The sequence below is a fragment of the Macaca fascicularis genome, chromosome 12, assembly GCF_037993035.2.
Source record: "Macaca fascicularis isolate 582-1 chromosome 12, T2T-MFA8v1.1".
Classification (NCBI taxonomy): Eukaryota; Metazoa; Chordata; class Mammalia; order Primates; family Cercopithecidae; genus Macaca; species Macaca fascicularis.
The window spans coordinates 64,320,728-64,337,575 of NC_088386.1; the positions used below are offsets into that span (position 1 = coordinate 64,320,728).

At 39.1% G+C, this 16,848-nt stretch overlaps 1 protein-coding gene across 2 annotated transcripts in view; it reads left to right on the top strand.

The window, feature by feature from the left end:
- Positions 1-16,205, top strand: part of CERS6 (ceramide synthase 6) — a 313,857-nt gene extending 297,652 nt beyond the window's left edge. Inside the window, exons 9-11 of one of the 2 annotated variants that reach the window (XM_005573386.4) lie at positions 6,750-6,906; positions 7,500-7,523; positions 10,589-16,205. In XM_005573386.4, the coding sequence (XP_005573443.3) occupies positions 6,750-6,906; positions 7,500-7,523; positions 10,589-10,741 (334 nt within the window). In that variant the 3' untranslated portion in view covers positions 10,742-16,205. The remainder of the gene's footprint in view (positions 1-6,749; positions 6,907-7,499; positions 7,524-10,588) is intronic. The other variant, XM_005573387.4, reaches the window with a different exon arrangement.
- The last annotated feature ends 643 nt before the right edge of the window (positions 16,206-16,848 follow it).

Here is a 16,848-nt window from a genome sequence, read left to right on the forward strand (position 1 = left end):
ATACACTGAGGTCTGTTTGGGAAAGCAAAGTCAAGACCATTCAAAAGCTATGAAGTAAACCACACCCTAATTTTGACCACAGAGTTCATTTTACTTTTCAAGGTATCCTTACTGACATTATGTAGCACTCCTTAAAGTGAGGCCCTGACTCTGTTCCTTAGAGAAGAAATCTTGGCTCTCTGGATATTTGACTTGGGTCTAATTATTATTGTGGTTTTTTTAGAGATCATTCCAAAAACATACAACCCAAGGCTCAGATAGAACTCTTTAGTTAAAGTAGGGGAGGAGCGGTGGAGGTAAACTTGCGGTTACTTGCCATGGCCAAGGGCCATGGTGTCATCAAAAACATGCACCTGTAACCCATTCATACAATAAGATCACCTGGGCCATTGTTAACGTCTTGATTACCATTATGTGCTCCTGCCTGTATGTCACTGGAGTATTTAAAAGTAAGATGGACAGGGCTGAAAGAATGTTCATCTAATTTTACATATTACAGAGAATGGATTTAAACTCTTACTTGGAAGTTGCAATGAGAATGGGGAAATTGAGCATTGGAGATAGCTTTTTGGAGTAAGATGCCAGTGAAGGTCTTTTTACACTGCACTCTGTGACATTATGAGACCTCAGTCCTCAGGTTTCAGGGGAAAGCATAATGCTTTAAGTCACAGTGATGCTTAGAATTCAAATGGGTATGGCCTTAAGTGTCTTCTTTAAGACTCCCTTGTGTTTGCCTCACAAAAAAAAAAAGTTGTAAACTGTTCTGCATGAATGTATGCATCCCACACAACATATCCCTTATGTCTATGATAATCAAAGTTAAGATGAAGAACCCATAAAGGGTAAGAATGAGCTAAAGTAACTACAGGGCATGGCCAAATCAAATTTTATGATTCATTAAAATCACCCACCAAGGCTAAGATATTGAGGTGGTCACAGGTGTATCAGGGCATCAGTAGTGAAATGCATGGAGCCCAGCTTTGCCCTGTAGGCACATTTCTGTCAAATGCAGGACGAAAACAGCTCAGACTGACGCCTCTTCATGCATTTGATGGGATCTCCATTCATTTGATGGCATGCCCATTCATTTGATGGGATTTTTAGAATGGGGGGTATAACATGGAGATCAAGTGTTTTCTGTACTGGGACTCACCCTTAGCAAAAGGTTTGGGCAGAACAAACCTGCCTGAGTATGCACTGTGCATGCATGATATGCCATCTAGTGGTTAAATGAGCCTAACCTGAATGAAAAGAAAAATGATCTCAGGTCCCTTCTGCCTCTGTACTCATTAGGCAACAGTAGAGGTTCGCTGCTATTATTTGGAAAAGAAAAGAATTTATTTTCTTAGAAGCCATATGTTGAATACAAATTCATCTGTGACCACCCCAAAAGCTTAGCCTTGGTAGGTGATTTTAATGAATCATAAAATTTAATTTAGCCATGCCCTGTAGTTACTTTAGCTCATGCTTAACTTTTATGGGTTCTTTATCTTAACTTTGATTATCATAGAACTATTATACAGTTCTTTATTATGTGTGTGGGGGATGAACACATTTATGCACAACAGTTTACAACCGTTTTTGTGAAGCAAACACAAAGTGTCTTAAATAAGATACTTGAGGCCGTACCCCTTTGCATCTAAGCATCTAAGGAGAACACTGATATTAGAGTAATTCTTAAAGCCGAAAGCTGTACATTGTGTGTGTTTGTTTTGTATATATGTGTTTTGTTTGGCCCACAGGGTACTGTCTTCCATTTTATTTTATTGGCGTATAATTCCTATATGCAATATAGTGCAAAAAATCTTCAGTATATGGCTCGATAAATTTGTATGTATGTATAACCCATGTGATCATCACCCAGATCAAGATATAGAAGGGTCCAGCCTCCCTTAGATCCCCCCACCCCCGGTCAATCCTCCCTCAAAGACAACCGCTGTTATTAGTCAGGGTTCCCTAGAGGGATAGAACTAATAGGAGAGACATATAGGAGTTTATTAAGTATTAACTTACACTATCACAGGGTCCCACAGTAGGCTGGCTGCAAGCTTGAGGAGCAAGGAGAGCCAGTCTGAGTCTCAAAACTGAAGAACTCGGAGTCCGATGTTTGAGGGCAGGAAGCATCCAGCACAGGAGAAAGATGTAGGCTGGGAGGCTGGACCCGTCTCACCTTTCTCGTGTTTCTGCCTGCTTTATATTTGCTGGCAGCTGGTTAGATTGTGCCCACCAGATTAAGGGTGGATCGGCCTTCCTCAGCCCACTGACTCAAGTGTTAATCTCCTTTGGCAACACCCTCACAGACCCAGGATCAATACTTTGCATCCTTCAATCCAATCAAGTTGACACTCAGTATTAACTGTCACAACCACTATCCTGAACTCTGTCACCATAGGTTCGTGATGGCATCATTAAAGTACATACTCCTAAAGTACCTCCCAGAAATAAGATTCTATAGTCACCGTTTTAATAGTTTGTCCAAAAAAAAAAAAAACCAGTTTTCTCAATTGTAACATTCTTGGGCCAAACAAAGGCTCTTTCCTAGGTTTACTGTTTATTAGAGTCCGAGTGTCATATGTTCTCTGTCCCCCAGTATAAATTCCTAATATATTGTTTTTCTTACCATGCTTCTCACTGAGAGATATATCCATTTGGTGCACTGATTGTATTTTCTCAAGTGTCTCTACGGGAAGCCAAGTTGATTTTCAACGAAATCCCATTACTTTTGAGCAGCATCTCATAAGTAATCAGAGGTGCCACTGATTGTCATGGCAAAGCCCATAAATCCTGATGCAGTGTTTCAGAAATTAATGTGAATGCCATGTTGCCAACGGCTGCTCTGACATCCTGTTCAAATTAAGCCAAGCAGTAGCATCAGTCCTAGCGTCACAATGGCGAGAAAGCTTCTCGGTCTATAATCCAGCAAAGGTTAACTTATAATGAATAGCATAATGCAGTCATTGTTGCTATTTACACAGAACTTCTTTCTGTTCAAAGGGAACTAAAGTTTCTCTGAATATCAACATGTGTAGTATGTCAAGAAGCAGAGCTAGTTTTGAAATAAAATTATTTTTATTATTTCAGAGCTTTCTTCTTCATATTTATTGAATTGTTGGATTAGCAAACACATGGTCAATCAACGAACGTGTCTGGCAAGCATGTTACTTCCAGGTGTTTTGCAGGGTGCTGGAGATAAAAGAGTGTAAGGTGTGCGAGTCCTCCCACACTGCCACGGAGTTGAGCCTTGTTGTCCCCCTGGCCTGCAAACTGATGTTTAAAGAGATAACTGCTTCTTCAGATAATAAACAAGGCAGGAATGTAGGCATTATCCTAATTTAGTCATTTTTACAAAGTAATTGTATTTATTAATAAGTATTAATTATTTATTATTAATAATTTCTCAAAACCCAAACACCACATGTTCTCACTCATAAGTGGGAGTTGAACAATGAGAACGCAAGGACACAGGGAGGGGAACATCACACACTGGGACCTGTCGGGGACTGGGGAGTGAAGGAAGGAGAGCATTAGGACAAATACCTAGTGCATGTGAGACTTAAAACCTAGATGACAGGTGGATGAGTGCAGCAAACCACCATGGCACATGTATACCTATGTAACAAACCTGCACGTTCTGCACATGTATCCCAGAACTTAAATTATAAAAATTAAATTTTTAAAATGTAAAAAAAAAATAATTTCTGGAATAAGAATGAAAACGAAATTTTTAATTTTTAGTGTTTCCTGTTATGGGACATTTTGGTTGTTTGCTGTTTTTAAAATATTTATAGATATTTTATGTCTATGTATTTGAAATTCAGTCTCTGACTCCCTGCCATACTCAATGGCCAGAGCTTCCGGAATAGTGTTAAATAATAATGGTTATACTTTTTGTCCATGGTTTTCCTGATTTTAAAGGAAATAATTCTGGTGTTTATTAATATGCTGATTTGAAAGGGTTACAAAAATCATAGTAAGTCCTTTGTATTCTAATTGTTAAACATCAACAATGAGGAATTAAACATTACCAAGTGTCTTTGATGCTGTTGAAATCATTACATTTATACCAATTTGGCCTATGTTTGTAATATGTTAACAGATTTCCTAATATTATCCCCCTTCCCCAGAGTGAATACAACTATTTCATGAGGTATTATTCTTTTAATGACTTGTAAAATTCAAATCATTAAATTTCTATCGTTTTTAGAATTTTAACATGTTTATTATGTATTACGCTTTAAAGACAACTAGTATGGCAGGGTTGGAGACAAACTGTTAGTCTCATTCTAGTCTGTAAATAGGAGTGGCAGAAATTGGGGGATGGGGAAGAATCTATTTGTCTATTTTGTTTTTCATTCTCCTTTTTCCTTTATTTTTTTGAGACAAGGTCTCACTCTGTTACCGAGGCTGGGGTGCGGTGGCACAATCATAGCTTCACTGTAACCTGCAACTCCTGCTCAAGTGATCCTCCTGCCTCAGCCTTTCGAGTAGCTGGAACTGCAGGCGTCTGCCACCATACATGGTTAATTTTTATTTTATTTATATAGAGATAGGGTCTCGCTCTGTTGCCCGGGCTGGTTTCAAACTCCTGGACTCAAACAATCCTCCTACCTCAGCCCCCCAAAGTGCTGGGATTCCAGGAGTGAGGCACAGTGCCTTGCCTCTCCTTTTTTCTTTTTTCTTTACCTCTTATTCCAACTGCAATAATTGTTTTTCTCTCTCTCTCTCTTTTTTTTTTTTTTTTTTTTTGAGATGGAGTCTTGCTATATCACCCAGGCTGGACTGCAGTGGTATGATCTCGGCTCACCGCAACCTCCGCCTACTGGGTTCAAGCAATTCTGCTGTAGCCTCCTGAGTAGCTGGGACTACAGGCACACACCACCACACTCAGCTAAATTTTTTTTTTTTTTTTTTTTTTTGTATTTTTAGTAGAGACAGGGTTTCACCATCTTGGCCAGGCTGGTCTTGAACTCCTGACCTCAGGTGATCCGCCCACTTCGGTCTCCCAAAGTGCAGGGATTACAGGCGTGAGCCACTGTGCCCGGCCTGTTTTTTTCTTTTCTAATTCACAAAGTTCTTTTCTAACCTCTCTCAAAGCTTTCATCACAGTTTCTTTTGTTTAAATTATCTATTTGTCTTATGTTCTTATATGAGTGATCTGTGTCTTAAATTCGAGAGTTTTCTCTCCCTTCCCTTTAGCCACTAAGTGTTGTCCACCCAGCCTCTCCTCTAGAATCAAATTGTCCCAGCAAAGTGCTGCAGTGGCAGGCAGTAGAAATGCACTTAGGTGAGTTTTCTTGTGGGTCTCCAAACCATCCCTGGGGTAAGCTGAGGAGGAGAGCCGAGAATAAGAATGATTCCAAAATTATGCAGGTGCTGTGCTTCTCTGTGGCAGCAATATGGGTCCAGATGACATGAGTCCATTTCCAAGTGCTTAGGAGCAGACACAGGCAGGGACCAGAGCAAAGCACTAAAACCAGCCTTTGAGATATCTGCTCCAGGTGGCTGTTGCATTCTAGTTCTGATGGTAGATTACAGAGAGAACCAGTTACCTCAAATAATTTTTCCTAATTCAAATACATACTCTTACATACTCTTAAAACTAAATACATTCATTGTTCTCTAATCATTTTTGTCAAAATCCTTCCGATACTCATTTCAAGACATCACTTCAAAATGATGTCTTTCAATTGTCAGTGCTTTCCCAGGGGAAGCCTTACACAATTAAGGACCCTCTAATGACTCTCCTACTAGATATGAGCCTACGTCTCACTCATATTCTCACTTCCACTGTGTTTTTCCCTGTGCTAGGCATATGGCTTGTACTTAAGTAATGTTTAGGAGTTAATCTCTTTTTTTACAGTGTATTGGCATTGAATGGCATTCTTCTCACTTATTTAAAGCCCAAAAGCAACTTCAAAGATCATACAGGCCTTTTAACAAGTAGATACAGCATCTCAACCAAAACAATGAATGAAAATTAATGAAAGAAATGATGGCAAAAGTGAAGGGGGAAACATATGATCCAACAATTCCACTTCTGGATATATGCCTGAAAGATATATACTCAGAGTGATATTTGTAGACCCGTGTTCTTCGTAGCATTATTTGCAATGGCCAAAACGTAGAAGCAACCCAAGTTCCATTTCAGTGGATGAGTGGATAAAACATGATATATACGTATAATTCAGCCTTAAAAAGGAAGGAAGTTCTGACACATGCCACAACATGGATGAACCTTGAAGATGAAACAAGCCTGTCACAAAAGGACAAATACTATGATTCTACTTTGATGCTGTAGCTAAGGTAGTCAAATTCACAGAGACAGGAAGGAGAATGGTGGTTGATGCAGGCTGGTAGAATGGGTAGAGAATCTTGGTTTTGAAAGATGAAAAGTGTGCTGACCATGAATGGCGGTGATGGTTGCACAACAATGTGAATTTACCTAATGCCAATGAATCGTACACTTAAAAAAAGTCAAGATGGTCAATTTTACGTTATATTTATTTTATCATTTTCGAAGAAGCGAATAGGGAAAAAATATTCAACCTAAAACCAAATGAAAGTCATACCACCAGAGCAATTCTTCAGGAAATGACATTTCTAAGTACCTGGCAAACTTTCATACCATCCTGCCAGAGAGGGGGTAGTTGGGAGACACTGTTGACCTTCTGCTTTAAAGGAGTGATGAGAGTTCCTTGGAAAGCAAAGGAAAATGCCACATTCACTAATCACTTGCTTCTTTTGCTTAGGGTGTTAAATACCACATTATTTGAAAGCTGGGAGATCGTTGGACCTTACCCTTCCTGGTGGGTTTTTAACCTACTGCTGTTGCTAATACAAGGGTTGAACTGCTTCTGGTCTTACTTGATTGTGAAAATAGCTTGCAAAGCTGTTTCAAGAGGCAAGGTAAGCTGTAACTCACTTTTTTCAATATGTCTTAGAAAATTTTGTTTCTGTAATTTCTCTGGATCAACTATTTACTATTTCATATTTCATCAAAATTGGTATTATTTCTTCAGAATTGAACAAAACTACCTAGAAACATAAACGAAAATGTCATTTCCTTCTCTAGTTCATTTTTTTAAGTCTTCAGTGTTCCTTTGCTGGCGATGGCACCCAATGATATGCATTTGTAATTTTAGACTTAATAATATATTATTTGTTGTGTTCGCTCTCGCTCCTCCTGTCAACCATGGACCTCTTCTGATTATATTTATACTGAACAGAAATTTAATCACTTCTCTCCTTTTATGAGAAGGATCACTTAGTGCAGTATGCCTGTTTAAACAAACCTTTCTTTCAAACTGAAAAACAAATCTGTTCATGACTTCCAACAAGATTTAGTTAAATCTTTTTGGTTAAAAGTGGACTTGAGGTTGATTCGAATAAAGCTTCCTAAGCCTCAGCTCCCACCATGTGTGTAGAGCAGAGACTTTTCCAGATCGTTCTCTGTGACATGTTCTTACTTGTTTGTTCTCTTCCTTCTGCTACCCTGGAAGGCTGGGAAGTGGAACCCTTTACATGTAAGTTTCTCCTCCTCTCTCTCTGTCCTTGTCCTGAGTGCCTCTTGCCTGTTGGAGGGGCACTCAGATGCTTTTGTTTCCGTGCATATTGTTCTGTCTAACCTATTGACACTGGCTAGAGGCTTCATGTGAGCTGCAGTTCCATGAGCTGCAAGGGACACTAGAGACAGCTCTATTAGGGCCCTTTGGTGTGAGCTTGTGTTCTGCTAAATGTTGCATGATCCAACAGAGAAGAAGAATTTCTTTCACTGGTGTTTAATATGTTGGCTAAAAGTCAAAAATAGACCAAAGTAAAGTAGGAGAAACAGAACTAGTTGGAGGGGGAGAGGATCAACACATTGTAGAATGGAGGCCTGAGCATCAGCTGTGTGCCTGACCTGCCCAGGGCCATATGGTAGCACGTGACCATTCTGATTCATCAAGGTCAACAGAGCTGGCCTCTTCTGCAGGGGAAGTCGGGGCATCTAGTCATGTAGTATGAAACCACTTCTCAGCACCATCTCTAGTAGAAATCCTAATTATTTTGATCAATTAATTGTTCAGAAGTTAAAGTTCATTTTTCTCTGTGACCTCTCACTCTTTAAAATGATCATGTATTTCTATTTTAAAGTCTCTCTGTCCTCATTTGGATACAAATTTAGTCAACATGCACAAAACTGTCAATATGATAACAATAACTAAATATGCAAGAATGCTGCTTAGATTACTTGTGTCCTAAATTGAATTGCTATTTCTACCAGACACGTTGCCTGCTCTTCAACTTACTCCTTTTACTTTATGAAGAGATGATGATTAATTTTATTCTAGATCTCAGGCTTCACAATATCTTAGCTGCCCTTGCGGCTCTCACCTGGGACAGTAAGATTCATCTTGGCCATGAGTTATTTTCCTCTGGGCTATTTTGAGATATTCTAAATTGTCCTTTCTTTGAAGGTAACGTAAGTATAGATTTTTCTAAGTGCAATTTAAAAAATCTGACTGAGCATGCAAATGTAAATTAATCACTTTGTAAAACTGGAGATTTCTACTTAAGACTAATGGACTTATCAACATAGTGGAGCTTTACTATAATGCTGGCTTTGTGACTCACAATGTTTAAGTTCAATTACCTTTAGCCATTTTGGAGTCTGAGTATCTAAATCTGTTTGGAGATGGCCTGTGTGAGTTCAGTCCCATCTCAAAGGGTATTGGAGCGAGGTTCACTTTTACGATATTTACTTCATCACCACTGGTTGGCATAAAGCAGTAGTTCTGAGCTTTCGCTTTCTCCTGACCCCACCCACCTGAGAGAGAGGACGTTCTCCCACAGGAACTGTTAGTTTCTCAAGTTGGGCAGAGTGGAGGGAGTCCAGGATTCTCATGTTAGAGTGTAATGGTAGCACAGACGGGATGTGATGTGGGAAAGCCCCCAGTTAATTCTGCCATACCTCCCAGGGGACTTTGCCAACCTCCCCAGCCCACCCCTAGAGAATCACAGGAGGACCAGATTGGGAACGTTCCTATGAAGGAAGGCTACCAGGTCTCTTTTGTCACACTACTGAAAAATAGAAGTAAGCAGTGATGAGTTACTCAAAAATCTTAAGGCCTTCTGGGTAAGAATGCTTACCATAATTTAGACTTACAGAGTAGGAGGTTCAAACTATTTTTATCTTAAAAGCAGTATTTTCTTAATTTCCCACAAAAATTACTTCCTTGTTAGACAGTAGGATTTTTCTCGTCCTTTGTGGTAATGTATAGATTTACATCTTCTCACCTTATTTTGACCTCCATGTGACTTAGGGAGATTGAATGGAGCATTGAAGAGACTTGGCAGGATGGGAGCCAGTTCTTTCTTTTTATGACAGTTTTGCTCTTATTGCCCAGGCTGGAGTGCGATGGCACGATCTCGGCTCACTGCAGCCTCCGCCCCCTGGGTTCAAGCGATTCTTCTGCCTCAGCCTCCGGAGTAGTTGAGATTACAGGCATGTGCCACCACACCTGGCTTTTTTTTTTTTTTTTTTAGTAGAGACTGAGTTTCTCCATGTTGGTCAGGCTGTCCTTGAACTCCCGACCTCAGGTGATCCACCCACCTCAGGCTCCCAGAGTGCTGGGATTACAGGCATGAGCCATCTCGCCTGGCAGGGAGCCAGTTCTTGATGATCTGGTCAGTGGATTTTACTCAGGAAATATTTCAAGCTCTACCCCACTCAGCAGGTTCTTAAGATGCCTCCTGGCCAGGCACGGTGGCCCACACCTGTAATCCCAACACTTTGGGAGGTCGAGGTGGGTGGATCACCTGAGGTCAGGAGTTCCAGACCAGCCTGGCCAACATACTGAAACCCTGTCTCTACTAAAAATACAAAAATTAGCTGGGCATGGTGGTGCATGCCTGTAATCCTAGCTACTCGGGAGGCTAAGGCAGGAGAATCCTGAACCCAGGAGGCAGAGGTTGTGGTGAACTGGATCACACCACTGCACTCCAGCCTAGGCAACAGAGCAAGACTCTGACTCAAAAAAAAAAAAAAAAAAAAAAGATGCCTCCTGCTGTCATTTGTTGTGTGACATACGAAACAAAATTCCTAATTAATTATAGCATACACAAAATAAAAATGTAATCATTAAACAATGCATTAAAAAGCCAAATAGGAATTTTTTTCAATGTTCTGAGCTAGTGACTATCTCCATTGGTATGGTTAATTGAGAGCTGACTTTAAATTATTCTCAAGGAGAATGTGATCATCAATGAGTAAATTGATCCATTTGTACTAAATTCCTGTGATGCTGTTCCAGTGGCACAGTATGCTGCTTTTTGATTAAAAGCGGGATTCATGGTCTAGTATGTTCTGAATATGGAAAGATACCTTCAAGAGGTCAGGAAGTCTAGCCCTCCATGATACTTACCTTTGTCGCCTACATTTTATCTCTCCAATGAAGGGGAACTTATTGCTATGGCAATGTTCTCATCCTCTTCAATTTTTTAACACTGGGATCTGTTTCCCTTTGTGTATGACTGCATGTGCTTCTAGCATGCCATACCTTGATGATTTCTTAGGTGCTGGTTATACTCACCTGCTTCTACTCCACAGGTGTCCAAGGATGATCGAAGTGATATTGAGTCTAGCTCAGATGAGGAGGACTCAGAACCTCCAGGGAAGAATCCCCACACTGCGACAACCACCAATGGGACCAGTGGTACCAACGGGTATCTCCTGACCGGCTCCTGCTCCATGGATGATTAGTTACTGAAAACTACAAGTCCCAAGCAAAGTGAACTATTTGTTCCTGGAAGTATTTAATAAGTTGCAAATGCAGTTCCTTTCATAATATCTCAGCACCAGAAACAAAAATTAAGATTATCAAAGCATTTTGAATAGTGCACTGCCATGTGTCCTGTCTGTGAATGAAGAAGAATTACCATTCTCTCTATGTAGGCATGCTGTATGTAATTGACACAAGGGAACAGTATTTGCATTTGTACTGTCTTAGAATATTATTTATTTTTTGTATTTGTAAATCTGTGGACAAAAGAGGGTTTCCTCACTCCTTTTACTCACTGGGCTCATGACAGTGAAGGAGATGCTCCATCTGCTTCTCCCCCTTTCTCTTGCTGTAGTCCAATGTGCTATGAGCATCAGCTTACTTTATCACTTAGAGCAAGCAAAATCCAGTGCAAGATTCTCGTTCAGCTCTAAATAGGTTTGCTTTCTTTTTGTTACAGTGCCCATTTTGAAATTGCCTATACAGTCTTAGTGACCATTTAAACCGGACGAACCGGGTGTTTAATATTCACTCTTCATGGTCGATTCGCAGTTCAAATTAAAGAAGATGGTTGTTGGAGAACTTTTTGAATGGTTTTGTATTAAATTGCTTTGAAATAGATTTTATTTCTTATGCACACAGCCAAGATTTCCTCAATGGGTGTGATAGCTAGTTGAGGGTTAACCTTGTAGGTTACAGAGTGTGTTTGTTTGTTTGTTTTTCTCTGTGATGAGGTCAGTGCTCTGATTCTGAAGGAGGATATTCACTGAAGCTCATAGTTATAAACAAGGAAATCACTGTTAAGAATGGGAATTTGTCTTGTGTTCTGGGAATAACATAAAGAGAGCAGCTGATTTCAGCCAGGTTTTGCCACTACCCTATAATTAGTGCAGTCTTCTGTCACATTATAAAAGAAAGAAGTATATTTGGGGACCAAAAAAATCTTTCAAGAGTTGATAAAAATTACATGTGCAGTGCAAAGCACTTTAATGCAACCAGCTTTCAAGAAAAAGCCCTATCTAGTACTTGATGTTGATGTTTTTATTTTGCTGAGCAAAATAAAGCCAATGGGAGAGAGACTATTTTACCCTTTGCTTTTCTCCTTAAACGTAATCCAGATGACTTTCCTGTTACTAGACACTGAGCGGCATTACACTGCAATGCCTCTTTGGTTTCCAGGAATTTTTTTCAAGTGGGGCTGTTTCTGGAAAAAATGAAAAATTCTATTGGACAATGGCAATATCAACAATGAGGAAAAGTACTGAAGAATAAGTTTCCATAAGTCTTCTACACAGCAGTGTTATTTATGTACAGATAAGAAAACTGTATGTTGGCCAAAGATTTTATCTCTTCTTCTAACTTCTAGTAAGAGGAACAAGGGATTATAAAACCCTTCATAAATCAAGAAGGCCATCACTTAAAACACGAACCCCAAACAAAAATGCCGTAATATAAATGTGTGAATCAGGGCCGTGAAGACAATAGCAGAAATGGTAACGAGTGTGCAGAAATACCAGAGAGTGCATATCCTGCTCAGAACCATTTACATTTAATTCAGTTCTTTGAAAAAATTAAAGCTTTGTGCCCACAATTTGCAATCTGTGGGTTAATAGTTAAAAGAATGCTCCCAACCAAAAAATTCTTACTGTAATATTATATCTTTCCCTACTTATTTACAAAATAATGTTTCTGTTATGGTCCATAGTAATAATTGAAGAGGCTTAGAAGTACATCTGGTTGTTTATTGGGAAAACAATGCAAATAATTCTGCTTTTAGAGTCTTGTTACTTTATTTCACAAAACAGGCCTATGTCTAGGAGTGTAATTTGTGGATGGTTGAGTTTGTAAGAACAATCATAAAAGGACTTGTTAGTCATCAGAACATCTACTAAAATGCAGGTATATGTATAAAAGGTAATAGCATAGCTGAAAATTTTGAGAAGGTAAAGGTTTCTTAATTAAAATATGAACATATTTAGCTTACTTTAGTGTCTGGGGCAAGTCCTCTCAATGGGTAAAATTAACTTTAGAGATCTATAATGTGTTCAGGTTTAGATCATATGACACCCGAGCACAGAAGAATAATTTCAAGGAGGTCAGCTTGTAAATTAAAGGTTTAGAAGAATTGCATAAAATGAAGTAAATTGGGCCTGTCATTAGCAAAGACAAATCTAAGTAATCATTTTTCCCCCCAGAAGTTACTTAGAAGGAGAACTGGCAACACTTGGGGCCTCTCTCAGTGATGGCATTCACTTCACACAGTCCTCTGTGTTATCCAGAGAGTTTTATTTCATTTTACATTTCAGGGCAGAGTTCTTTGGGGCTAATTAAAATAGGGTTTGCAGGCTTTTTATAATGCAGAATAATATATCTCTGTCTGTAGCTTTCCCGTGGTAGCCTGATAAGGCTGAGAGAGAAAAATATGTGCAGTATCTCATCCTCCCCCTGTGCTAGGCCATAGCTTTGAAGTGTATTTTGTAAATTCAACTATAGGTTAGTCAGAGTGCTGTTTCTCATTAATTAACTTAGCCTGTGTTGATATCGCCTCCTTTCTGGTCACATTCAGAGCTTCCCAGGATAAAAAGGGGTATGTAGAAAGGATTCTAGAAGAAGGAATACTTTATTCTCTAATGTTAATAGCTTTTCTGGATCTCTTAGTAGGGGGAAAGTAGAAAATCAAATAGAATTTGGCCTCAGGTCAATAAATTATATAAAAACGTGTGTTCTATTTATGTATATGTATGTTTCTCCAAAAAGTGATAAAACCAAAATATCACTGACTCATCCTTACCCATATTCTTTTCATAATACCCACTCACCAGGTACAACAGAAACTTCCCTCGTTTGTCAGCCTCCTGGTCATGTTCTCCACACACCTGAAGGTGGTAGAATCTTTTCAGCCTCTTATCTAGAGAGCTAAATATGGCTAAGTGCAGGTCATAGAGAACCTAAGACCATCGTATAAGCCAACTACAGTTCACCTTTCCAAATTTGGTCCTATGGATGTTGAGCATAGGGAAGCAACTCTCAGTATTTTGGATTATTCAAGTATATGTGATAAAAATGCAAATGATTGCCGCTTTACCCCAGGGTTTTATTAGCATCCTACTTCTGCTGGGCTGCCAGACAGATGATGCCTTGAGGTCTTATTATATAATGCCACAGGCATCTGGTCAAGGTAAACAAGGCAGAAAGGGTAGGCAAGAAGCGAGATAAAATCAGATCACCTTTGATCAAAATGGTTGGTGAACCTCCACATGTCCAGTTCTGTTGCCAAACTTTCCATTCTGAGTATTTGGTGGAGTTTGAATTTGAGCAAACTGAATAAAAGGGCCTGAATCTTCCACTTTATATTCAAACCTCATTGTTATTTGGCCTAAGTAAAGTCAGATTTCATTTCCGTTTACCCGAGTTCGCTTTAAAGAGCTTTTCAAAGAGCTTTATAGACACCCACAATTGTCCCCAATCTCTTCATGATTTTGCATTAATAGTTGTTTTTGTCCCTTTCTTGGAAATGTTAATGCCAAAGTTGCCTGACCATTTGAGCGTTTTTCTTAATTTGAAGTATAAAAATTGTAAGATTCCAAAGGTGTTAAAAGATTGTTTATCAGTATGTATGGTGATGTCATTATCTCCAGAGAGGGAGGCTTCAAGAAATCCTTTGGAAATAAAAAGTTAAATGTTTACATTTCATGTGGTATTTGAGGTCTTCAGGTTCTGATTAGCTTACTTTTTTCCTTTGTCCTTGGCTGATTTCTGCTTTGTAGATAAATAATAATAGCCCTGAGGTGTTTCTAACATTTAAATAAGAAAAAAATCACATCGAAGTCAGCCTGCTGGAAAAGTGATCACATGGCAGTTCCAGTAACTTGTATGGAAAGAGAAAATGCAATGAGCCAGTTACTGCACTTGCCACTACCATGCTGTCCATGGAAGGAATAATCAACAGTTCAATTGTCACAAGCCGCCCTTGAAGAAAACGCAGCAAAATATTTTTAAATGAAGATTTTGAAGTCCCCAGAGCCAGTGAAGGTTTCTTTTGGTAAAATGAAATTGTGCCATTCTCAAATTACCCCGTAGTGATGAGCACTGACTGGTTCACTGGCCACATTTTAGTTCTTCATCGTAATAGGCCAGAAAAGGGCTCTGTGGTTTACCTCTGTGTGCACTGTCCCCTCCCCACCCCTAGGGGGCACTCAGTAGCTGCTGAGAAGGCCTGTCCACGAGGCTGTTGGAACCCCTCCAATAAATACTTAGAGGTAGTGTATCTGATGCTTGTTTTCATGGAGAAAATTGTATTGGAGATCATAAAGCATCATGAATATTTTTAATAGGATCAGCAGACACCCAAAGGAGAAGCTTAGTCTTTTCCAGGTATTTCCCACTTGAGTTCAACCCAAAGCCTTTGAAAGGAATGCATTGCCACATGGCCACATGCTAAGACCCCACAGGATCTAACACGGGGTCTAAGAAAGTCTCTGCAGCCAGATAGTACATGGTGTCTCCACAAAACTAGGCATTCTGGAGATTGCCCAGAAAGGGATGGGAGGGGACCGTTAACTTAAGATCTGTCTCGCTTATCTCATGCACTCACATTACTTTCAGCCTCCTGGAGTTCCTGATAAAAGGAGGCCAGGGTGTTGACATTTTTTAGCTATTGATTTCCCAATAGCTTGTGGATCAGTTGTACACCCACACTTCCTTCTCTGCCTAATTCCATTTTTCTGAAAAAAAGTAGTATGCCTATATATGTGTGTTTTTCTTAACACAGGTCCATGAAAGTTTGGCTTCGTAGTTTGATGTCTGTTGTATGGCCTAGAAACCAGGGGGCAACAACTATTGAGATGGTTTCTGTATTCAGTGAAAAATTCTATTTCATTGAGACAATTTTTTCTTTATCCACAGTAATTTTTTAAAACTGTCATCGTGAAACTACCCTTAAAAAAATAAGATTGCCTGCAAAAAAAGAAATGAGCTATGGAATAGGAACAGTTATGTGATGATTCTGGAACTTTAACTTAGAGCTTCATTACTTTAAGAAGGGAAACAACCTCTGAGTTTGATTTTCCAAAGTTTCATAAAGCCCCTAAGCTCATGATTTTCATCAACTCTTTGCCCACATAGTCATTTACCTCCAGAGCCATTTGTTGTCATAGAAGGGGTGGTAGTGTTTGGATTTGATTTTTTTCAACTTGCAGTGAGAAATAGGATAGGTGACAAAACCTTATTGTTTTCTTAAGACAATTCAGTGCTTGAGCATCTCTGTCAGAAATGGAATGAAATACTGTTAGCCAATTAGAATTATTTTATGTATTGTTATTGTGTTTTGCTGATTTTTATATGAAAATATAATTATTCATTCTTGATCTCTGGAAGCAATCATTATTATGAGGATCATTTTACTTTGGAAACACTTTCATAATAAAGATAAGTATTAAGAGTGCAGTGTAAGTGCCCTTTACTGTAAATGCTAACCATCTCATGTGGGTAAAACATCACATCTCACTGGATGAGGTCAATAAGGGCTCACATCATCCCAGTAGGTTGTTACAAGCCTCGTCAAATCCCAGTATCACTGTGATCATTGAGAAACTAATGTTACATTAACTTGGATAGACTATAGTGTTTCTTTGAAAATTAAGATTAAAACCTCAATGTTAAATGTTATGTAGCGCTTTATTCTGGAAAAAAAATATGGTTTATAGAGTTCATCTGAAATATATCAGGTTATGCTTATTTTAAAGCAATTTTAAAAGAGGCACTTAGGATAAACAACCCAAAGCACAACAGAAAACTTCCTTCTCTGTGTATGCACCCCTCATCGGAGTTTGGCCCACATCATCTTCTCTTGGTTTGTACCTCACTTTGTTAGAACTTCTCTCCATCTTTCTCTGTCTTTCCTGTGAAATACTGTCTCTCTCACTCTGCTCTTCTGCTCTAAGGTTAGGTCATCTAGGACTCAAAAGCCATAAAAATAGCACTAAAATTCAACCAGACACCCCACCACTATCAGAAGTATTACAAAAAATAAAGCAGATACCCTATTAAAATCTTATAAACATTATAACCACCCCAACAATAGAGTAAC